This window comes from Phaenicophaeus curvirostris, chromosome 4, assembly GCF_032191515.1.
Source record: "Phaenicophaeus curvirostris isolate KB17595 chromosome 4, BPBGC_Pcur_1.0, whole genome shotgun sequence".
Taxonomy (NCBI): domain Eukaryota; kingdom Metazoa; phylum Chordata; class Aves; order Cuculiformes; family Cuculidae; genus Phaenicophaeus; species Phaenicophaeus curvirostris.
The window spans coordinates 40,552,317-40,577,420 of NC_091395.1; the positions used below are offsets into that span (position 1 = coordinate 40,552,317).

General features: G+C 36.5%; 1 protein-coding gene across 1 annotated transcript in view; it reads left to right on the forward strand.

The window, feature by feature from the left end:
* Positions 1-25,104, forward strand: part of PDGFC (platelet derived growth factor C) — a 131,831-nt gene that overhangs the window by 90,165 nt on the left and 16,562 nt on the right. The window contains exon 3 of the mRNA XM_069855854.1: positions 7,400-7,580. Within this exon, the coding sequence (XP_069711955.1) occupies positions 7,400-7,580 (181 nt within the window). The remainder of the gene's footprint in view (positions 1-7,399; positions 7,581-25,104) is intronic.

A 25,104-nucleotide genomic window follows, 5' to 3' on the forward strand; every position in this document is an offset into this window, starting at 1 on the left:
GTTACTAATCAGTATGAGGAAAGTTTAAATAGCGAGAACCATGGCAACCATCTAACATTTGTGAATGAATCTGTGTTTCCATAAGGCAGTTATTAATGTACAGTACTGCATATTCTAAAATAGATGTATTCAAAGTAAGTTGGCTCAGAAACTACAATCCATATTTGGTGAATGGCAGTTAGAAATGTTCTCTGTTTATACCTTGACTATCTTTATTTCATGGAAAATGTAGGCATGACAGGATACTTGGGGGTTTTATGCTCATTTGCAGTATTGGCTGGAAGTGCTGTATATTGCTGGAAGGGATGCTTGTGTATAATTAAACATTATTTTCTGAGTTCAAAAAACTGACCTCATCAGTTATTTATTTGGATTATATCTGAGTATGCTGTTTCTTTCCAGTGACTGTTACGACAGTTATGTGTAAGATCAGCAGATACAGGTGCTACTATGGAAATTTATTTATTTATTTCATGTCAAATCATTGTTATTCTGTCATCTTTTCTCTTTCTTTTTTTTTTCCCCCAACATTAAAATATCAAGCATGACAGACATTGTAGAACATATTTTTCTTTATTTTCATTTGTTTATTCATCTATAACAATGTCCAATGGAGTTTCCTCTTACAGTGAAAGACGTTGCTAAGTCCTCCTAAAGAGGATGAATTCCTTAGAAACTGAAATCACATGATTCTGGGTAACTTTTTTGAGAACTTTCTTTTGGAAGGACAAAATGTAGACAAAATATTTAGATATTTAAGGTTTTCTATCAGGTATTCTTCTAAAACTAGTTTTATTCCAGCATTCTGTCTTTACTGTCACTCAAAGTAGACTCAGTCACGTGTTTCCAAGCAGAATATTTTTTGTTGAGATTTTACCCTGCATGAAGTGTTTTCTGTTGCTGCTGCAAGGTCACCATTGCAGCCAAGGTCTCTCCTTCTTTGCATTCCTATAGGAAATTTCCTTTCTGTATCATTTGAGTTTTTTTCTGCTCCCTGTCTGGTAAGCATTGTTATTAATAGTTAATTTTTACTGATCTGCACTGCTAGTTACCTGCACTGCTAGTGATCTGTAATTTCAGAAACTTTGTATCTCCTGAACAGAGTGGAGGACTGGACTGAATGAGCCGATATTTTCCAGCCTGAGGTTCATGTAGATTTTGTTGTCTGTCAAAAAATACAAAACAGTATGAAGTAAATTAGTGCATTTGGAAAGCAAACAAATTTATTAAACAGCTGTTCTGAAGCTTGCAAACTTGTGTGGCAGGTGTCCAGGACAGGTAGTACAACTATATTGGAGGGCAAAAACCAATACCAAGAGTAACATTTCCCAGTAGATGAACTGAAAAACAGCATATGAGTACCTGCAGTTTCATTATTACCAGTTGTTTAGTTTTTGTGTCATTTTGATTTTCATCTCACGTGATGTGTCTATTATCTCTGTGCCTTGGTCTTGGAAAGTTTTAGTGTCAGTGACAGGAGCAGTATTGGTAACAGAAAAGAAAGTGTGTCTCTACCTATTGAATGGATGGTGCAGTACATTCTTTTTACAACAGTTGCTACACCTGTAGGTTGTTTGGTTTGCTTAAAATCTACTTTTATTCCTCAAATCTAGCATGCTGTGCTCTCCTTCCTTCTTCCTTTTCAGGTTCCTCTCACTTTCCCCCTGCCCTTTGTCATAAACTTTGTGTTCCCCTTTTCTTGTCATGCTTTTTTGCTGGAGACTGTATGGTGCAATGACCGGTAAGGAATATCAAAGCTGGTTGTACACAGATTAGGTCTGCCATTAGACACCAGGGATTTGAGTGCCTCCATTATGCTCCAATGTTCTCTTGAAGCATGAGTCTGCTCATAAGAACATTACTAGAGAGATGGGTTGACTGGAGGAGGCCTCCAGAATTTATTGCAAATGAGACAGAGAAGCTTTGAAAAAAATATCAAGATATTTGATATCAAGGTATCAAAATATCCTCTGCATGTTAATGTAGTGTTTATTTTACAAAAAGCAATGTGGTTACTTACAGTTGTGATTTAAAATTGATCTAAGAGGTGAGGACTATGTAAGGCATGGCTAATAACCTTACAGTTTTGTTTATACAGATACATGGTTAAGTCAAAATGGAAACCCCAAATTTTTTGTTCCACAAGTAATTTAAATATTTCTCTAGCGAAAATGAAAATTATTTCAAAAGGAGGTGGAAAAGGAAAGAAAATTTTCCTTTAGAATGATGATCTTAAGATTTTGTTTAGAAGAAGATCAAACGGATACTTTCATTATGGCAGTTTTTAGAAATTTTCAATGTTTCCAAAATTGAACCTGTCTGAATAGAAACCATCCAAGTTCTATTCAGTAACTGTTTGTCTGGAGAAACTGGCAGGGAACCTTGAATGCTTTTGATCTGTGACTGAGGTAGGTGTTTTGGTGTGCTTTGCTGGCACCAGGAAAACCTTGGAATTCCATGTGCTTTAAATCAAGCTGGAACAGAAATGTTACAGTGTCTGACAGGACAATGTCAAAAAAAACCAAAGCCCCAGAATTTTTGTCAGCTTCTTATATCTTCATGAAAAAAAACCAAACCAAATTAAATGGATTCTTGTCAAAGGGGGAAGGAAAAATATATTCCGCTTTTTGCAAGCTGTTTTAATGGGTGTGCTGGATTTTTGTCTAGTATGCATCTATGTAGAGATGGAAGAGTGCAACGTCACTGATATGATGAATACTTTTACCTCGATAATTTCTGCTTCTTGTATTCATTGATATATTTGTGGAATTCTAAAAGCAGACGCAAGCCACAAAAATCTCACAAAACTCTAAGCCAAAGTAAACAGCCTATCAGAATATGTTTAGCAAATGACGGTGTAAACCACAGAAAAAATATAGAAAGGAGAGGAAAACCTATTCCTTTGGAAAAAAACATTTCCTGGATGGAAAGGCATTGAAGTTTAGAGCTCTTTTCCAATAAACTGTCTGTGTTCAAGTTGTCCTGGGCACAAGTCAACAGTCCTGGGCATCCAGGCCATGGGGAAGAGGAACACATGTTCTGTAGCAGGTGTAACGGAAAGCATCGTGACTAAAGGCAAAAGCATATTTTGTGTCAGAAAGTAGACCGGACTACCCCTTGGTCATAAATTTTACATAGTAATATTTGAATTATATATTCAACATAGATAGAACACCAGAGCACTTCAGTCATTGTCAAAAAAGGTTGTGTTTTCTCCTTGGGACGCTGCACAAAAAAGAAGGACTCTTTGTTAGATTCAGGATGTATTTTAACATTTTCTTTACTCGATTGTGGATTGAACATAGCTTCTCAGTTCTTGGATATTTATTCTAGTTCTCTTGAATTTTAGTACAAGCCCCTTTTGATGGGGAAATATTTTTGGAAGGCTATGCTGTTGTCCCTACTGCTCTTGAACTCTGTAATGTGGAACTGTGGAATAATAGCTGCAGGTTTGTTTAATATCTTCATTAATAGTCTGGATGAGAGGATTGAGTACAACCTCTGTAAATTTGCAGATGACAGCAAATTGGGCAGGAGAGTTGATCTGCTTGATGGCGGGATGGTTCTGCCAGGGAACCTGGGCAGGCTGGTTGATGTGGTGTGGCCAGTTTGATGAGATTCAACAAGGCCACGTGCTGGGTTTTGCACTTTGGTCATCACCCCATGCAACCCTACAGGCTTGGAGAGGTGTGGCTGGAAAGCTGCCCTTGGAAAAGGGCCTGGGGATGCTGGTTAGCAGCCAGATGAACATGAGCCAGCAGTGTGCCCAGGTGGCCAAGAAGGCCGGCAGCATCCTGGCTGATATAAGAAATGATGTGGGCTGCCGGACTAGGGAAGTGATCATGCCACTATATTTGGCACTGGTGAGGCCGCACCTTGAATACTGTGTTTAGTTTTGGGTCCCTCACTACAAGGAAGACATTGAGGTGCTGGAGTAGGTGCAAAGAAGGGCAACAAAGCTGGGGAAAGGTCTGGAGCACAAGTCTTATGAGGAGAGGCTGAGGGAACTGGGGCTTGTTTAGTCAGGAGAAAAGGAGGCTTAAGGGAGACATTGCTTTCTACAGCTAACTGAAAGAAGTTTGTAGTGAGGTGGGTGTTGGTCTCTTTCCCTGGGTAAGAAATGATAGGACAAGAGTGAAGGCTTCAAGTAACACCAAGAGAGGTTTAGACTGGATATTAGGAAATATGACTTCACTGAAAGTGTTGTCAGGCATTGAAAGAGGCTTCCCAGGGAAGCAGTTCAGTCACTTTCTCTGGAGGTATTTAAAGGACTTGGAAATGTGACACTTAAGGACTTGGTTTAGTGGTGGACTTGGCAGTGTTATGTTTACAGTTGGACTCTATGATCTTAAAGGTCTTTTCCAACCTAAACAATTCTGTGATTCTTTGATTCTATGAAAAATAAGGTAGGTTTTGATTGGATATTAGAAAAAGATCCTTTACTGAAGAAGTGGCGAAGCACAGTGTTGTAAATGCTGAAACATCTGAACTACTTTGTTTTATTACTTTTCAAAGCAAGTTCAGTCTTAAGTCTAGATGTGCAATGCAAGGAATTTTACTTGCACAGAAGATTCTTTTGGCGGACTCTTGCAGCACATTGAGCCTGGATAACTGACAGGAATAAAGTTACTGACTAAGAATGTCATTATGTGTAGGAAATGCAAGGGATTTTTTTCTGTTGATGTAGACAAAATTACTAAATAGTCTCCTTATCCATGGTGAAATATCTATATTATGTAGTGAGCTCCACCTACATTTGTGTTCAGCAGTAAGAAACCAATACTCATATTTCATCTTTTCTTTTGAAAACAGCAATTAATGTCTGCAACACTAGATTTGTTTGTTGAACATAAAAGAATAGAAATCCCCTATGGGTCCTGAGGGAGACATTGCAGAAAGGGAGTAATCATTATAAACTATGCTGTATGTACTGTAGCATGTTGCCATGAGAAAGTTACATGAGAAATCCCTAAAATAGTGATAATTATAACTGTGCACACTGCAATGCAGTACTAGTGAGTGTTGTATAAAAATTAGAATGTTTCCAGATAGATTGCTTGAAAATAAGTGGATTTCTGATGATCAGAATAGTACTGTGGTAGGGAAGAGGTGACTAAAAAACTTCTCAAGCGAGGAAACACCAATATCGCAGAGAAAAATTAGAAATTATTTTGATTTCAAATGACAGCTTATTTACAAATACACTTACAAAGATCAAGGATAAAAGAACTGAATATAGAAAACACACCTTGACAAACAGAATTATCAGGATTTGTCATGTGTATTAGAAAGCTGAATTTTATTTGGGTTTTTCAGAACACTTTTTTCACCTCTATTTTACTGCTTAACAAATGGAATTAATTAGCATTTATTTGAAGGGTCTAGGATTTAAACTGTGGCATTTGAGTTTCTCTTTTACATCAGGGTACCAGGAGACCAAAAGGTGCAAGAGAAAGTACTCTAAATTGTGCAGAAGCACTAACTACTATACTAAGCCCAGCCCCCCAGACATCTTAAGTCAATAAACACGATGAGTCATTTATTCATTCTACAGGTCTTAAAAGTAGGTAATTTCACACACTCAACTAAAAAATAAAAAAATATTATCTTCAGAAACTTCATAAGCTGATCTTAAAAAAAAAAATCAGTGCTCAAAATCCGATTAATAAACGTGTTGAGCCCTGAGGTCTTAGTACAATTAATGTACACATTGCCTTTGTAATAAGTTATATTCCCAATCACAAAGTCAAAATACTGGTGGATCAGTTAAAGGAATTTGTTAGTGTTTTTTGGGAAAAAAGAATGGTGATAAAGTAATTAGTATCATACGTTCAACAAAGATTTAAAACTGTGGTGCATGGCAGTAATGGATTTTGAACACAGTTAATGAGCATATTCATTGCATTCATTTTTAATGAAGTGGAAAAAACCCTGGTCCTTTAAATTGAGATAATAAATGTGCAAGTCAGTCTTGCACAAACATGCAACACAATAATTTATTACCTGCTGTCTAACTAGGGAGCTGGGAAACATTATAAAGATTAGCTTTACTGAAAAAAAAATCCAGAAAAAGCTTTAGGAGAAAATGTTTATGAGGTAATAATTTTCACATTAAATATTACTTGGCATATTTGGTAGAGTATGTGTACTTGTGTTTTAAAATATGAGTGTTTGCTGTCATCAGAGGTAGGACTGCTTGTACACTTGAAAAGGATTCAATGCTATTCACTAGTTTAGATTTATGTGAGACTTATTTAGTATGTGACTACACATGTAAGAGAACGCAAAAATATCAGAAATACTGACATTTTCTCAGAGGTGTGTTATGTTTGTGCTTAGAATACAAGTTGGGGTTTAAAAGTAAAATGAGGACTCAGAAAACTGCAGCTGTGAAATTCCACATGCTTACCATGCACCCTTGCCTTCCCAAACCAGTGGGCAGTGTTGCTACTGGGTCTCAGAGGGTTTCAAGCTGCAGCAGGGGAAACCCAGCTGAAATGGTTAGTGTTTATTCTGTCAATGGGCAGCTGGAGAACTGACATGAAGCAGGTTAAAGCACTGAAACCAGACATACCTTCTAGACCAGTGGCTTTCAATGTTTTTATGACATGAGAACCCCCTAAATATTTTCCAGTGGATGCAAGGACCTTTGTGTGGCAATTTGACTCTTGATAACCATTGACTGGCATTTCTTAGTTACCTTTCAGGGACCTATTTTGAAGTTGTTCAGAGATCTCCAGGGATAACCAGACCACGCATTAACAAGCAGTGAAACTAATTCAAACATAATATGTTTCATTATCTCAAAGCTCCCAACTGATATCTCTCTTCTCAATGTTATGAAAATACCAGGTTCTTTCTGACGTACAGTACATATAGGTCTTTGCTCAACAACTGTCACATTGGGAGATGCATAAACTCAAAAATTTGCTTCCAAGTTTTCCCTAAGCAGTCTTAACCTTCAGGAGTGTATTCACTGGTATTACAAGAGGGCAAGTTTTCTATACCAAAAAGCCCCTGAACTTTCACTGGTGACGTGCAGTGCACCAATAGTGATATTGCAGTCTGAGTTACTGTTCAATTTCATTCTTTTTTCTCTGGCTTCATTCTGCCCTGTCCCACATATTGTAATTGCTTTCCATAAAAGGAACAAACAAGACCATACTCATGGGTCTTTTCAAAAAGCTAACTCTGCTTTTATTTTTTTAACCTTGCTGCATGATTTTATTATGCATTTAAGCCGGTAGCCACTTGGAAGCTAAGTTTAAAATAGCTGGATATAGAGTATTTTTGCATTGAAAAAAAATATAAAATTTCAAACTGTAGAGTCAGTTTATTGATTAAAGCTGGAAGTTTATAGAAATTTTATCAATCAATAAACATCTGATTTTGTTTTCAGGTATGACTTTGTAGAAGTTGAAGAGCCTAGCGATGGCACTGTTTTGGGGCGCTGGTGTGGTTCCAGTATTGTACCGAGCAGACAAATCTCCAAAGGAAACCAGATCAGAATAAGATTTGTCTCTGATGAATATTTTCCTTCTGAACCTGGATTCTGCATCCATTATACACTTATTATGCCAGTAAGTAACATGTTTTCCTGAAACATTCCAATCTGAAACAAAGCCTTTGAAGTGGTAGCCTCAAAAAATATTTTAATATCTTAGGATTAATTACCACTTATTTATTAATAATAATAGTAATAATAATCAAACTGACTTCCAAAATTGTACTTTTTATTTTTGTTTTTTAACTGAATGTTATTGTGATTCTTCTTGGATGGCTTTGGACTGGGAAGTTGTGGGCTAAGTTGTTTGTGTGGAAACTTCAATAAAATGTTTGCATTCCTAATACAATCCTGGGAGGGTGGAATTCTAGCCTTGAGAAGAAGAAAAATCAGCGTAAGAAACAACTGTGTGACATTTGGAGCACTGGGAAGTTACAAAGAAGACTGAAGAAATGAATGTTTTTCTTAGTCAGCCACTATTAGATACATGCGGCCAAATGATCATACCTAGTTCAAAACCAGAAAAGTTTCTATGCTTCTGAACTCTTTTATTATAGTGACAAAGCAGACAATACATAATAGTAATTTTCCACAGCATTTTCTCTGGAATGTTGCTTAATACTTGTAAATCACAGATATTAAACAATAGCCATTCTCTATAATGTTACTATTTTCACTGTTAGCAGATTTCTGGTACCTTTTTTTTAACCAAATGAAAGATCTGTGACAACAAAACAAATTTGTAGATTGTTGAGGATGAGATAATGTTCTGAAACTTTAAAGTAGAGCAAAACAGGAGTTGACTTGTTTATAATAGGTATTCCATATTTAAAGAGAATAAGGAGTATTTTTGTTAAATTCCTCATAATTCACTTTGTGAATCTCCTAAGTAGTCTTGTGGTCTGTGGTATTTGGTTGGTGGAATCTGCAAGCTCAATAAAAAAGTGATCAAAAGAATCCATGTTGTAACCCCACTGACATGCGCTTCTCTCAAAATGCATTTGGCTTACTTATTGCTTTTGCTGTTTTGCAAACTTCAGTGACTGAGAAGAAGCAAAGAACAAATCTGCTTATCTTTCCAACATGTCATAATCATCCATATAATGTATTTAGCACATTGATGATTTCAGTGAAGTGTAATAGTGTGTTTGTGTGTACATATATGTGTGTATGTATTTTCTGTTGTTTTCCTATAAGCATTTTTAAATAGTTAGACCTAACTAAGAACTATACCTAAAATTATTAAAGTTCTGCATGTTTGATTCTTTCATGAGTTAGATCCTTTCATGAGTAGAATAGTATGACCTGATAGTGATAAATTTTGCAATTAAGTAAAATGTCAATTAGTCTCAAAACCAACTTGAAATATGGCCAAGTTTAAACTTTTGTACACCCAAAGGCAGAATGTAATTAACATGTTTACTTTCAGGAAATGTTATAAGAATATCCACAAATAGATGTATTTGTGGGCTGATGCCACATTGTTGTTGCAACTCTAGTATTACATCCTACCTGCTGCATATCTAGATGATTTATGTATGATCCAGTTTCTGTGGAATGGATTAATCAAAGGCTCCTATAAGTACCAGATGATATGTATAATTATATTTATGCCATGCTGTAAGAACGGACTGATATTTTTCCTGGCATTTGATGGGTAAATCTGGTTCTAAAATTTAAATTATCAATACTTCCAAAACAATTCTTCACTCTTCAAAATATTTGTATTACTTATTCAATTGAGAAAAGCAGGACTGACATTATAGGATTAATTTTTTGTTCCTTGTTTTTCTCCATTAACAAACCTCATATAGCATAAGAAGTATACATACAGTGTCTTATAAACTAAGCATGTTATCTCTCATATATGTAACAGGCAAGAGCAGCCTGCTTGATGTCATAGGAATTCAGAAGTATCCCCTAAATGTGCAGTATAACTGCTGCTTATCAGTTTGTGAGGACTAATTTCAAAACTCTTTTTAAAAGGGCTGTAATATTTTTCATTAAAAAAAACCCCTGTCTTAATAAGCCATACAAAATACAATTCTACATTTCAGACTGCAGAATTTACATGAATTCTATATTGCCAGCTTTTAGGATTAGACCTGCTTCTTGCACCTAAAACAATTGATTGAAAACTGATGCCAAAAAAATGTGGTTTTCTCTAGAACTGTAGCGCTTTCTAATCCAACGTTACAAGAGAAAATAAATTTTACAACACCCTCTCTCCTCCCACCTCCCCACAAAAAAAAGATGACAGCTATAGGAATGAATGTAAATTTTAAATAATTCTTGCAAAACCATAACTGACTCACTTAGTGAATTGGTCCTAAATAGTTAATTTTTTTTTTTTTTTTGACAAGAGGTGGAGGAGGAGATGCTTGGTATAGACTAGCAATGAGAGATTGTTTGGGGAGAAATGAAGCAAAACTGAAATAAAACAGTGCAAGCTTGTTTCTGTATTTGGAGGCCACACACGGAGAGGGGCACTGGACATATTTTCAGGTCTTTTAAAGAGCAAGAGAAATGGTTTTGTTTAAATTCGCTGTAATTTTTCATACACACATTATTACTTTGTATATTATATTTCAAACCAACTTTTTACGCAATGAGTAAGTAGGGGGAGAATGGCTATTGATCTAATTACTTCTAAGATTTAGTCACTCAAAAGGACTCACAGCAGTTCCAACGTCAATAGATTCAACGTCATTTTTTACAAAGACACACTGTGGGATTGTCAGGAACCACATAAAAGCAGTGTACGTACTGCAAAAAGGCAGAATGCTCCTCAAGGAAAAAAATTAAACTTTTCTTCAGATTCTAGCTAATTACAGTTAAATTATTTGCAGTTCTTCCATTTTAAATTGTGTATCCTGGATTCATCTAGAACTTTCTATAATTCTAGTCTAACTCTACCTTTCTTTCCTTTGTTCTAAAGTTGCAAGTTAATTTTGTCTGGAATACTGTAAAGTGGAAGGAAGTGTTGAAAAAGCTTATTTGTACTAAGAAAATGTAGTTTGTGTTATTTCAAAATCATTATGCTACTTTCAGCACAGCTGTTATTCTTAGTCACCCTTTTCATGTACTACCCTGTCACTTAATCTGTGCTTACTGGTGAGCTGCCTTATTCACTAAGGGCTGCTTAGTGGTTGTTCTGCATTTTGACTGTTCAGCTATGCATTTATTAAAAGTCATGTTTTTGGCAGCACTATATCAACTAAACCCTCCTAGCAATTTATTGCAGAAACAATTCATATTTCATTTCTTTTTCCCTTCTTCTCACTTGCCCCCAATTACAGTAGCTTCATGCAGCTGAGGGAAACCTCATAAACTCTTACAATATACATTTGAGCTTCGGTCCTTCTTAGTGACTTGTTTAGTTTGAATTATGTCAGTTACAAGTTTGGCAGAGAAAACTTGATGTAATATAGCCCATTGTTACTTGGGGAGTGAATGAATGGGATATTTGATGCCTGAGGTGCCATTAAGGAATGCATGACTGATTGCCAAAGTAGTTATTAATTATTCAGGGCACTCAGAACAAAGCAGCTCCAGTTAAAGTTGAAGATGGGGGTGACTGTAACCCCCTTCTTTTTTGGCATATAGTAGCATGTCGTTTGACACCAAAGATCTTTGTGAAGAAGAGACTTAACCCTCTTCTAGACAAGTGAAGATGAAGAGGAAAATCCAAGAAGATGCTTATAAAGTGACCTGGTCTCAAAGAGAATTGGAAGTTGTTTCGTGGTTTTGGAACAGTACCTGTATGGCTACCTATGGCTACCTGGATTTCAGTCTGTGAGATTTCTTTATTTGATGCAGAGATGCCGTTAGTAGTGCTCTTGCTATTAATGTTCATACTGTGTTCAACTATTAATGTTCATAATGTGCAGATAATGTGTTTAGGGATAGGTAATAACTTTTCCTTTATTTTGTCCAAATTGGCTAAGCATTGCTCTTTTAGAGTTGGGTATTTTGTTTGTGGAACCTTCTTAACTGAGCTTTTTTCAATGACAAAAGCAAATGAAATTTAAATGCTAATAGGAAAACTGCATACTAACAGAACAGAGAAAGGAAAGCTCTTACCTAGCATTCCTTTCATTTCAGACATCTGGGATTTCACAGGTATCAGTTGTATATCGAGCGTGTCAGTACCAAAGCCCAAAAGGGGTTAACCTTGGCTGCAATAACTGAAAATCTACCCAGAAACATCACAAAAGACATTATAAATCCCCTAAACACAGGTTTTTCTATGCTTTGTTAAGAAGTTCTAATAAAATTTTGGAAATATCATGATATCAGGGCTATTTGAGCCACAGTAGTATCAAGAAGCAGGAGAATATATGAGTATTATTTAGCACTTTGCAATGCTACATGAGTGACAAAGGACTCTGAAAATCCTCCATATGATGGGAAGGGCTCTGAAACAAAACTTCTGTGTTCAGTTTCTACGGATTAAGTATTGTGAAACCTAAGCTGGATAAATCGACAAACTCCTAAAGATGCTACAGCATGCAAATTAATTTGGTCTTTTTTTTCTGTGGCAAAAAAATCATTGTTAATCAGAGGTTTCTATGACTAATTTTTTTTTTGTGATTTAATTTTGCATTAAATTTGTACTTGAGGTCTAAAGATAAATTCTTATTTAATGTCTTAAATGAGACATTAAAGATTACCACAAGTACATAGATGGGAGACACATGCTTCAGGTTAATTAAAAGAAACCTACAAAAAGTATAAAACAGAGAATGCCTATTATCTGTGGTACTACAATGAGATGGGGGAAAAACCTGTCCCTTTGAGTGGAAAAATATATTTACTAATCAGCTCATATAATCTTGTTTTCCTCTGACAGTATCTCATGCTGCAATATGGACATCATAGAAAAAAAAATAATAAAATCTCTGTATGAGAAGATTACTAGCAGAGAGACAGGGTTAGGAATTAATCTGGCAAAATTGTGGGCCTGCACAGAAGTCTGTGGAGATGTGTCCTTGACCTACACAACCTGAGTTGTCAGTCAGGATTTTATGAGAGTCTAAAAGGAAAAGAGACATTTTGAATCAAATTGGTTAACATTCTTCAAAAGAAAGAATATGCCTATATGGTAGTAAGTTTTGTATTCTGAAGAACTATTCCTTTCCTTCTGACCAAAATTTCAATGGAGTTTCTTATGTAGTTTATACTATTTACCATATATTTTTCAGTAATGTTAGCTTCACGCTGGCTTAGGCTGAAAAGAATCTGAAATTGATTCATTGTTTGTAGAACAAAGTAATTTTCTTGGACGGAACTTTTTTTTTGGCAAATTTATTTCATATTTGACTAACATTTAACCCCACTGATTTTGGAAGTTTATTTTATATCCCACTCTGTCTCACTGTGGCAAAAGATATTAAAACCATATAATTACATTACAGAATCACAGAATGGTTGGGGTGGAATGGACCTCTGGAGACCATCTATTCCAGCCCCTGCTAAAGCAGGTTCACAGCAGGTTGCACAGGAAGCCGTCCAAGCGGTTTCTGAGTATCTCCAGAGAAGGTGACTCTACAGACTGAGGAGCCTGTTCCAGTGCTTTGTTGTCCTCACAGTAAAGAAGTTTTTCCTCATGTTAACGTGGAACTTCCTGTGCTCCACTTTGTACCAATTGCCCCTTGTCCTGTTGGTGGGCACTGTTGAGAAGAGTCTGGCCCCATCGCCTTACCAGTTTCCCAAATGTCGGACTGCCTTGAATCAAAACAAAAATTGTCTAGCCCAGGAACTTGCAGCTGGGGGTGGTTAGAAATGCATGGCAGGAAGCACTAGGAGGACGTTAGGCAGATATGATTCTTTACTCCTGTACTCCCCCTTGCCAGTTATTTTCTGCAGAAAATGGGTATTCCCTAAGCCTGTGCACTTTGTCCATTTGGTAACATGCAATGTTGGATGGCCGGGCCCAGAGAGTGGTGGTAAATAGTGTGAAATCCAGCTGGAGGCCAGTGACAAGTGGGGTTCCCCAGGGCTCAGTGCTGAGTCCAGCCCTGTTCAATGTCTTTATCAATGACCTGGATGAAGGCATTGAGTGCACCCTTAGCAAGTTTGCGGACGACACTAAGCTGGGTGGAAGTGTGGATGTGCTGGAGGGTAGGGAGGCTCTGCAAAGGGATCTGAACAGGCTGGACCGCTGGGCAGAGTCCAATGGGATGAGGTTTAACAAGGCCAGATGCTGGGTCCTGCACTTGGGGCACAACAACCCTATGCAGTGCTGCAGACTGGGAGAAGTCTGTCTAGAAAGCTGCCTGGAGGAGAAGGACCTGGGGGTGTTGGTTGACAGCCAACTGAACATGAGCCAGCAGTGTGCCCAGGTGGCCAAGAAGGCCAATGGCATCTTGGCTTGGATCAGAAATGGTGTGACCAGCAGGTCCAGGGATGTTATTCCCCCTCTGTACTTGGCACTGGTGAGACCACTCCTCGAATCCTGTGTTCAGTTCTGGGCCCCTCACTACAAGAAGGATGTTGAGGCTCTGGAGAGAGTCCAGAGAAGAGCAACAAAGCTGGTGAAGGGGCTGGAGAACAGGCCTTATGAGGAGCGGCTGAGAGAGCTGTGGTTGTTTAGCCTGGAGAAGAGGAGGCTGAGGGGTGACCTCATTGCTCTCTACAACTACCTGAAAGGAGGTTGTAGGGAGGAGGGTGCTGGCCTCTTCTCCCAAGTGACGGGGGACAGGACAAGAGGGAATGGCCTCAAGCTCCGCCAGGGGACATTTAGGCTGGACATTAGGAAAAAATTTTTCACAGAAAGGGTCATTGGGCACTGGAACAGTCTGCCCAGGGAGGTGGTTGATTCACCTTCCCTGGAGGTGTTTAACGGATGGGTGGACGAGGTGCTAAGGGGCATGGTTTAGTGTTTGATAGGAATGGTTGGACTTGATGATCCGGTGGGTCTCTTCCAACCTGGTTATTCTATGATTCTATGAATACACATTCCTTGCAATAGACGTGTCCGTGTACCCCTTAAACCCAGGTAAACTTCATGCCTTCACAAAGTCCTTTGCTAAAACCAGATTGTATAGCAACCTCATACAAAAGAAACTTCAAACAATTCCTTTACTTGAGAGGTATACGTATGTATGTATATTAAACCATGTCATACTCAAACTGATCCCATGTAATTTGGGCCAGTGGAGGTGACTTCAACATAAACATTCCACAACGACGTCCAAATGTTCCTTTAGTCTTTCAAAATTATTCTATACTCCTGATTCAAACTTATTCATTCAATCTTATTTATCATATTTCTTCTAAAGGTTGCAATGTCTCAGTTATTTGCTTATGATTTTTTTTCTTTTTCTTTGTTTAACCATTTACTAAATGTTATAGAAGCTACTTTTCATTTAATATGTTTGGATAACGAAAATCAAAACGACCATCACACCCCAAAAAAAGAATCACAAACCAACCAACCAAACAAAAAAGACCAAGTAAAAAAACCCCACCAGCTTCCTATTCTCCCAGGTTCCTTTAGGTCTGCTGGGGTTTCCAGGTTGGTTTCTTTTTTGCTAGCGTTATTTTTGGGTTGAAGTATTACATAACTGTCTAGCTGACAGTCTCTTTTCCAGTTTCCAGAATCAACATTTTATTCACAGATTTTTGAGGAAGCGCAATGATGGCTTATCTATAAATTCCAAAGCAGTGTTCTGTTCTCAAAATAATCCCGTTTAGATGGCACAGTTGTAAAGTTTTATGCTTTCAGATACTGAGATGTCTCTGACGTGTGCTAGTGAAAAAAAAGGTAAGCAAATAAGGGAAAATGGCCAAATGCCAAATCATTTTTCACTTGCTAACTAGCAGGACAGTTAGCCGTATATATGCAGGCTTTTGATATGTAAGCTGGTAATAGGGTTGCCCTTGCTTATCTTGTGAAAATCAGCCTGACCTTCTGAATTCTTCCAAGTTGTGTGCACATATTTGTATTCAAACTTTTCCATGTGAAGGGTTCTGGGTAATCAAAAGTTAATAATAAAATAATTCCCATTCTTGAGTCATGCATGTAATGCCTTTTTGGCTTGGAATTCTTGTCTTTTAGTCAAAGTAAATTCTGTCATTGATCTCTTCTTGTTTGCACTTTGTCAATATATATAACTTCAAATTCCGTATTTACTTTTTTTAATGCCTTTCTGCTTAAGAAAGTCATAGGCGCCTTTCATGTAGGAAAAAAAACCCCGTGTGATTATGTGCCTAAAGTAGCAATACATCTTTTGATAGAACATAAATGTAGAATTAAGGTTCATAAGAGTGTTTTGAAACTATTTGCTGGTATAAAACACTTCAAAGTACAGCCCAGCTTTTCACCAAAAGTAAAAGATTAGGTGGTCAAGTCAACAGTACAAAGAAAAATGAAAAATTGACACAGGGTTTTTCAGTTATGCTCCAAATTGTCATTAATAAAAAAAAAATGTTACTTTTTTCGGCTAGGAATTTACATACATATCTAAAAATATTAGAACTTAAGGAACAAACATGCTCATCATTGATATGATAGATGTGATTGGATTGAAAGCCTCATATTTTGCAAATGCAAGAAATGAGTGAACCTGAACTTTGTGCTAAGCTCACTGTATGGATGCAAAGTACAAGAGCAGGTCTTTGAGCAGCCTTACTGCTCTGTCATAGAAAACCAAACTCTCTCGTTATGTACTGCTATATTCCTACATAATTTAAAGCCTAGGAAAACCTTTGAAGACATGTCATGACAGAAGAAAATCAAACTAAAATGAGTGTTACTTTTGTGACCTACTAGCACATATCTTTATACAGTTAAGGATTTATTGATGTATTTTATTAGAATTAAGGCTAAACAGAAGAAGATAAATTAACGGCTAACATTTGCATGTAACAGTGCTATTAAACACTGAGAGAATTTTGCGGATTTTCATTTAGGTAATAGCTACACTTACAAGTAACATTATTTTCTGAGGCTGTGGTTGCTGTTCATTGTTTTAAGCAGGCAGCCTTTATGTTTTTTTGTTTATTGCCTCCTTTTCTATGAACTGTGTAGTATCTCATACTAGTACATCTAACAATTTTAAAAACTACCTTGGGAAGTTGCTTCTTTTGACTGGAACAGAGACTTGCCATGCTGTTAAAGAAGGAAAAAAAAATCATATTTCCATGATAAGGGTTGTTATTTCATTACCTGAAACTGCTTACAAATTCAAGGGGAATTTGGAAAATCGATAAACTAAAACCTGCCCAAGTGTGAACAGTACAAACTTTTCTCTGCAAGCTCTTTTAAAAAATGTTAATTGTAAATTTAAGAACAATTACACAAGCCTAAGTAGCATCATTGAGCAAATCATAAAAAGCTATAATTCAGAAAGCTTATGCTATATACATATGCTGGTGGATAATTTATAGATATGGGCTGGTCTAAATTTCATGGTTAATACTTGGAAGACTGACTAAATACTGAGGTGATGTCATCATAAAAATGTGAAACCAGAGGAAAAAAAAAATAACAGCAGAATTTTAAGAAAATAATTTCTTTCCATTCTTAGTTTTTCTTTAAATCTAATTCCCTAGTAAAGTATGAAGTTGTACTTACTTACAAAAAACTGTACACTGTCATCTCTTTAATTAAATCCTTAGAAAAAGAAATCTCCTAATCAAGAAATTAGAGAATCCCCAAAGAGAACCAGGTAAAAACACGCCTTGCACAGGGCACAGCATGTGAACTTTTCACTATGGATATTTTATACCCTGCTCTGACTCTGTCATGTATAGTGTTTTGTCTCCACTAACAGTCTGTCAGAGACCATGGCTTCCTGCCGAAAGGCACTTATACCTTTCACTGACTTTTTCCTCCTGCAGGAAAAGGATGGCAGCTCTTTTCAGTTTTCTGCCATGTATTGAGGTCTAGAAGAGTAAAAGAAAATAATAGCCAGATTTCCTGAGGAGGGTAAATGGCAGTATTTGGTGCCAAACTATCATTCAATATCACACTATTAAATTGCAATAATAGATAATGTTATACTTTAAAATACATAGGCTTTTGAAATCTTTGGATGTTTTGATTCTAGTTCTTCATCATACAGACGTTGTGACTAGTGACAGATTTTTAGTCAATTTCCATTGACTTCAACAGGGAATATTAGGTATGGGAGTTTGAAAAACAATGACTACATCATAAAAGTAATAGTCACATTATCCAAGTTTAAATAGACTATTGTTTTTTAAAACTATATTGATAAATTAATTGGCAGATAATTGTTTCTCTATATGCATTTATCGTGCTGAGAATAATGTTCTGCCTTTTGAGATCTTATTTCATGGTTGCTGCATATTCCTGTAATTTCTTAATTGAGTGGACACCATGGACCAGTTTAAGCAATGAAGTAAAGATTACCTGGAAGAATTTAACTGATGGTAATTGGATTAAAAACAGTATTAATGCAATCATTCTGAGGTCACAATCAGTTTTTATCTCAAAAAAATAGTTTAATTTTCTGTGGAAGAAGTGGAATAGTGGGAGAAAACAAGAAAAGAGGTTCCAGTATTTTAGTTGCTAACTAAAACATCCTTGTTTCTCAGAACTCTCTTTTACAACATCTAATAGTTGCTAAGGTAACCCATATCTAATACTAAAACATTGTTTCAGGACAGAATATAACCTTAATTGTTAAATAGCAAAATGTCCTCTTCTGACTATTTAACTGGAATATAAACTTGTAAAGGGAGTTTTACTCATCTAAATTCAGTCATATTATATAAAGATTATGGTGAGGTACATGAAATAAGTTTGTCTTCCGTCTTATTCCACTTCCAAAAGTGGTTTGTACTCATACATCTTAATTTGTTCATTAAAATCTTCATGTTTGTCCAGTAGGACTGCACAGATAGTCTGAAAGATGCAAACCAGCTTCAAATAAAGTAGTAAATAGTGGAAGAAGACTCGGAACATGATAATACTATCTTCTTGGCAATGAGGTATCTTAAACATGTAACTGTTTGCAAAAACAGAAAATATTTTCTCCAAATACTAGATTGATTCTTCCTTTGGTAAATTTTGACAGTCATCATAGAAAATTGACCCCACTTGCTTGACATTGCTTCCTAAGTGTAAGTTATGCAGTACATGTCAATTTTAATTTTTGAACATTTTCGAGGTATTGAGAACCTTCAGAATGGGTTTCTATTCTTGTTTAAACAAACAGATCATCTCATGGGGCTTTGCAGTGCAGGGTAAGTGGAAGAAATCCCACCAAAATTAGACACACAGATCTCCTCAGTGGGTGCTCTTGACCAGTGTTTCCTTGCAAAATTCCTTTTTTTAATTCCCTTCTTTTTTCTTCTCTTCTGCAGTAGATTGTAATATATCCCTCATGCCTAGGAAAAAAACCCAAACACCATACTAAGATATGTACTCAGTGACCAATGCTTGTAAATAATGCATTTAAATATAATATTAATTTATAGTTTGTCTTATTTATAAAACATGCTTTGTCAAGCATTCCAATGAGTATTTTCAATCATATGGTTTTGAAGCACTCTTTCTGTCTTGATCAAAGGATAAACTTGCGGTTAACCAGTCTAGTAAGGTAGTGCACCACATAACTTTGTGTGATCTTGGGTTCAACAGAATGAAAACATTGTCTGCAGTTCACAGAAAATAATATTTTTATGGGCTGAAATATTCAGGTGGAACCAATGCCTCATACTTTGGCTCTTTATTTAAACTGATAATAAACCCTCCATCTAACCACTTCCTAAGCTGCAATGAATAGCAGCCTGTGAAACCACAATTAATTAAAGCTTGGAATACCAGTTTTTGATGTCTGTGTTCTGTAATTAGTTCCATATATTCTACATTAAATCATCAGAAACACACAGTATTCTTGAATCAATGAATGGGAAAAAATAAGAGATTGAGGGAGAAAATACTTTAAGTATAAATACAAGCAGAAAATATATTTCAGTGTGTAAATATTCATTTCCAAATGGATGTTATAAAGCCTTTTATAAAAAGGTTCATGTGAGAAATAGGTTGAACAATGCCTCTGTAGAAGGCTTTATAACTCTTCTAAAAAATTTTGCTTTTGAAATAATAAAAAAAAAACCCCAAACCTTCACCTTTAAATATAATAATGTATTGGGTTTGTGTGGCAAAGTTTTTGTAGCAGGAAAAATTTTGGTAGCAGGAGGGCTACAGGGGTGTCTTCTGTGAGAAGGTGCTAGAAGCTTCCCCCGTGTTTGATGGAGCTTGCTGGCATGGACTCTAAGATGGTCTTGCTGCTGGCCAAGGCTGAGCTCACCAGCAGTGGAGGTAGACCGTCTGTGATAACATATTTAAGAAGAGGGTAGAGAGGAGAACTTGAGAAATAGAAAACTGCAGTCAGAAAGAGGAGTGAACATATGTGAGAGAAACAACTCTGCAGACATCAAGGCCAGGGAAGAAGAAGGGTGAGGAATTGCTCCAGGTGATGGAGCAGAGAATCCCCTACAGCCTGTAGCGAAGACCATGATGGGGCAGAGTGACTCCCTGCAGCCCGTGGGGGTTAATTGTGGAACAGAGATCTACCTGCAGCCCGCAGAGAACTCCCTACTGTAGGTGGGTGCCTGAAGGAGACTGGGAACCTGTATGGGAAGTCCATGCTGAAGTAGACTTCCGGGAGGACCTGTGGACTCATGAAGAGACAGGAGCCTGTGGCGAGGCAGATTTGCTGGCAGGACTTATGACTCTGTGGGGGACTCATGTAGGAACATGAGTTCCTGAAGGACTTCGCCCTGTGGAAGGAAACCATGCTGGAACAGTTAATGGAGAACTGCAGCCCATAGGAAGGATTCATGTTGGAGAAATTCATGGAGAACGGTCTTCCATGGGAAGGACCCCATGCTGGAGCAGGGCAAGAGTGTGAGAAGGAAAGAGAAGTGGAGGCGATGTGTGATGCCCCCGTTCTCCAGCCCCCTTTGCCACTTGGTGGGAGGAGGTAGAGAATTCAGGAGTGAAGTTGAGCCCAGGAAGAAAGGGAGGTGTTTTTAAGATTTGATTTTTATTTCTCATTAGCCTAGTCTGATATGTTTGGTGATAAGTTAAACTAATTTCTCTAAGTCCAGTCTATTTTTCCTGTGATGGTAACTGGTCCTAATCCCTACCTATGAGGTTTTTGTTGTATCTTCTCTCCCTTGTCCAGCTGAGGAGAGGGATTGATAGAGCAGCGTTGATGGGCACCTGGCTTCCAGCCAGGGTCAACCCACCAAAACTACTAAGATAGAGCAGTAGTTTGCAAACTGTTAAGATTAGTGCAGCGTTAACTGTGTGGCACTTACTTTTTTTGTACAGATAAGTGTTTTACTTTATAGCATGGTGAATGTGCAAGAATAGAGAAGTAATGTGAAAGGAGATGCAGCTGTGTATGTGCAGAGGGAGTTCCCTTTAAGTCAGTGTGACAGAACTTGCAGTTTAGGTTGAAGGATTTGGGTCATCATAGAGGCCTGAATAGACTTGTTTAAAACACTACAAGGAAGATTAATGGCCTGGTTAAGAACATAAATTACTATGTTTTTTCCATCATTTCTGTTACAGAAAGCGCCACTCTTACTCATATTATATTAACAAGACCTAGCTAATATAATGAAATAAATACATATATCTCAAAAGCTTTGATCTAGTTGACCAAATTAGTTAATCTGGCCACATCTGTGGACAGTGACAGTGTAGTAAGTGTAGCTGTTTCAGGCTTAATGGAAGTCAATTTATTTACTATCAGTCTTGAGAAGAATGAGATTTGCTCTACAACATACTGGATTTGTTAATACTGTGGGCTTATTATTTGGTGGATTTAATCTTTCCTTCTTTTATTTTTTTTTTCTTTTTACATGTGTCAAGGAAAGGACTAAGAGGGAACTGCATGTGCAGATGAAAACATACATTTATTCATTATAATAAAAGTAATCAGACTATTTCAAAGTGTTGCATTTTTTAATAACTCCAAGAATAAGTTAGAGGCAGGTATTTTGTATTCGTGCCTTAGAATTAAACTTATTCTATTTTAATAGACTTGTTCATGTTGTAAGCAGCACAAAATTTCATGAGACCCTTCTACAAATAGAATGAACTAGTCTGCTTTCAAACCATGTTTGGAGGATCCAGTTTAAATAGCAACCATATAGATTGAAAAAGTAGAGCATGGCAGAAATGCAATTTCTTTTATTTTACAGCTGATGCTAAAACCATCATCTTATATGGGTTATATTACATACTATTTTTAGGCTTCAAAGAATTTGTAAATGATATTGCCAAAGGAACTTCTGCTGCTCTCAAGGAAGTGACTTTTATTAAAATCTTCTGACTCCATACATTTATTCAAGAGTTAGTAGCTAAACTAAAGTCCAAAATTGGAGTAGTTTCATTAATTTCATATCCTCATGTGAGTTAAAGTCCTGTGGGTTGATGTGCAGCAAAAAAACCCAAAACATACTTTTACCAAATATTCTGCATTTAGGTACGCAGGCACGTGGTTAGTCATTATTATTACACCATTAATAGAATAAATCTAAAGGGTTAAAATTTACAAGTGGTGAAATATTCACTGAGAAAGAAGAGTTTGGGCACAGCTAGTGAATGGTGTAGATTTAAAATTTATTTGGTTTTAGAATTCAGCATTTCTTTCAGCATTATTTTGCAAGTTTTCAAGAAACAGCGAGGTTACCAGATAGATTCTGTGTAATGTAATCACAGAAATACAGGGCTGGAAGGGAATTCAGTGGGACCTTTTCCAAGCCATTCTCCTGCTCTAAGGAGGGAGCACATAGACCAAGCTCATTCTTGCTAAATATTTGTACTGTTCCTGAAGTTCAGGAATGAAGATTTCAGAGATTTCCCCAATTGTCTGTTGCACTGCTTTACATAGTATAAAGCTTTTTCTAATATGTAACACAAATCTTTCCTGTCATTGATGGACTAGGGAACAGATGATCATCTGATTGTCTATTACATGTTTGTTATCACATCTTCTGTCAACCTAGCCTTGTCGAGATTGAAGAAACTTGTATCACTCAATCTTTTATAATAGTTCAAGTTTTCTTTATCTTCTTGCTCGTTCATCTGAATATGCTCTTTCTCTCTGCCTATATATTGGAACTGTCAGAGATAAATTTGAACACTGTATTTCAGCTGAGACCTCTCTGGCGGCTCAGTAGTTTGGATTTATGGTGCCATTTCTAATATATCTGAATGAGGTTTGTCTTTTTCATAACAAAGTTTCATCGTCTCCTATTCAGGTTTTGGTCACTGTTAACACTGTTTATTCTATTCCGGGACTTCTGTGCTTGCAATTTTGCATTTATATTTTCAGTGTTTTATTCCTAAATGCAGGGGTTTTAAAATGTTTTTCTTAGATTTCTATTATTAAGTACACTTTCCCAATTAATTTTGCCATTTAGTTGTTGTGTAATCAGATATACTACTGTGCATAATGTATTTGAAAGTATAATGAGGTAACATGAAACACAAATTAAGAAATATAGATAGTGGAAATTATGTAGATAGAAGAGATACAGCTGAATATTAGGATTATGTTAGGACAACATTATTGTTAGCAGTATGGGGCTGTAAAAGCTGGCTCACAAATTATAAATCTAGTTTGCTTAAACAGTATAAGAGTCGTTATCTGAGCAATGTAGCCTTTGTCTCTACGATGCCTTTTGGGTTGAGACGTGTATGCTACATATAAAGCAAATTTAAATGTGATGAATAATACAAAAGATTTTTCTTCACAAATCTTAAAGTATGGTAAATCTCTAATAAATCTGATGACACTAGGAACCAATACTTGAGGACAGATCTGAGGTTCTTTCCTTGCAAAGTAATGTTTTGTTCGAGGACTTTCTACCTTCAAGGCAGGACAAGCTCTGATTTGCAACGTCTGCTGTACAGGAATGTTGGGTGTGTTCCTTTTATAGTGATATGAAATGAACAGAAACCTGTTGTGGAATGCAATTTAACATGTATACTGAAGGATCAAATTAAAATTGCATGTACTGTAGGAGTAATTATCATTGTCCTTGCCAAATACACTTTCCAGTTGTAATAAACACTCATCCCTAGTGTTTAATGTTAGATGAACCTCCTGTGAACCTAACAGGATAAGTAAACATTTTCGTAACAACAGCTACCCACTTCTAATACCTAGAGGGAACTTAAAGAGCAGCTCATTCACTGACTCACAACGCTTGCTGTTGTTCCATTTGGTTACACTTTTTATTGAGTAAAATAAGTAATTTTTAAAAAGTCTGCAAATATGATGTCCTTTAATTATGGCTGACCACATCCTCTGTTATAGAAGGATATACAAAAACTTTTTTATATTGTAAACAGCTGCACTCGTGTTGACTGTTTATTCTTTATAAGCTACTGTCTGTCAAGTAAAAACTAGAGCATTGTGTACAGAAAAAAAAAATCCTTCTGTAAATCATAAATGCAAGTGTGTTTCCTGTATGAATTTTGGATATGTCTACAGGTGAAGTGATTAATAATCATGGTAACCCCATTAATAATAAGATTTGAGCAAACATTCATTGCTTCTCACTGCAGTCTGGTTGTGGGAATCTCTTGCATTTACTCATCTGATGCTCTTACATTACTGCTTGTACAATTACAAAGATATTCCTCAGTTTAGATGGTAATTTAGATTGTTCTGTTGCAAATCGTTCCTATTCTACATTTCAGCCTGCAATAGGTGTGTGTACAGGACTTGCATAGTATCAAAGCTTCAGTGAAAGAAGTTAATCTATGATGCGATTCCTTTGGCTCTCCCTTTCCGCTAAAGTTCAGCTAAGTCTTGGAGGCAGGGCTCTCTGTACACTAAATATGACTTTTGATCTAAACTGTAAAAAGGAATTTTAGGATCTCATCTTAAAACTGAGAAGAGAGATTCCCTTGCTTTTTCTAAGCATTGTATATGTTATTCTTTGTAAGATTTCCCTTCTAGAAAGGAATTGCAGGTAAAATATAGCATTCATCAAAACATAAAATTCAAAAAAATATGATTTAATGGACAAAAATATATCAGTTGCAATGCTTCTTTACTGTATATAAAGAAGAAATAATCAGCTTCGACCAATAGCATTAAGTGTGATAAAGGCTGTATAATTATATTTATACATCTGTATTATTGACCCTACACATTTTTGCATGTAAGTTTATATTCACAAAATGAAGGTAAAGGGATCTTTGAACATCCATGAAAGACTGTTTTACTGCGAAGTGTTGTTATTACTGTTAAAAACAGTCATTAAGTACCCTATTGCCTTAATGACAAGTATAATTCAAGCATAAAGAAAAAACCAAACTACCTCAGGAGCTTATAGCTGGAATATAAAAAGGTGATAATGAAGATATATAGAAAGCCATGAAGCAGTGAAATAATGAAGAAGTAGTTTCGGAAGGGTCTTGATAGAGTTCTTCTTTAGCTCCTCAGTGAGAGCAGCATGAGGTGAAAACAGCAAGTAATCAATAGAGTTCTGCCCTGGAAATAGGTATGAGACTGCAGGTGGCTTTTAACAGTGAGAGATGATAGATAAGCAGAAGATGAACTTTAAACATACTTAAATATTATAATGTGTAT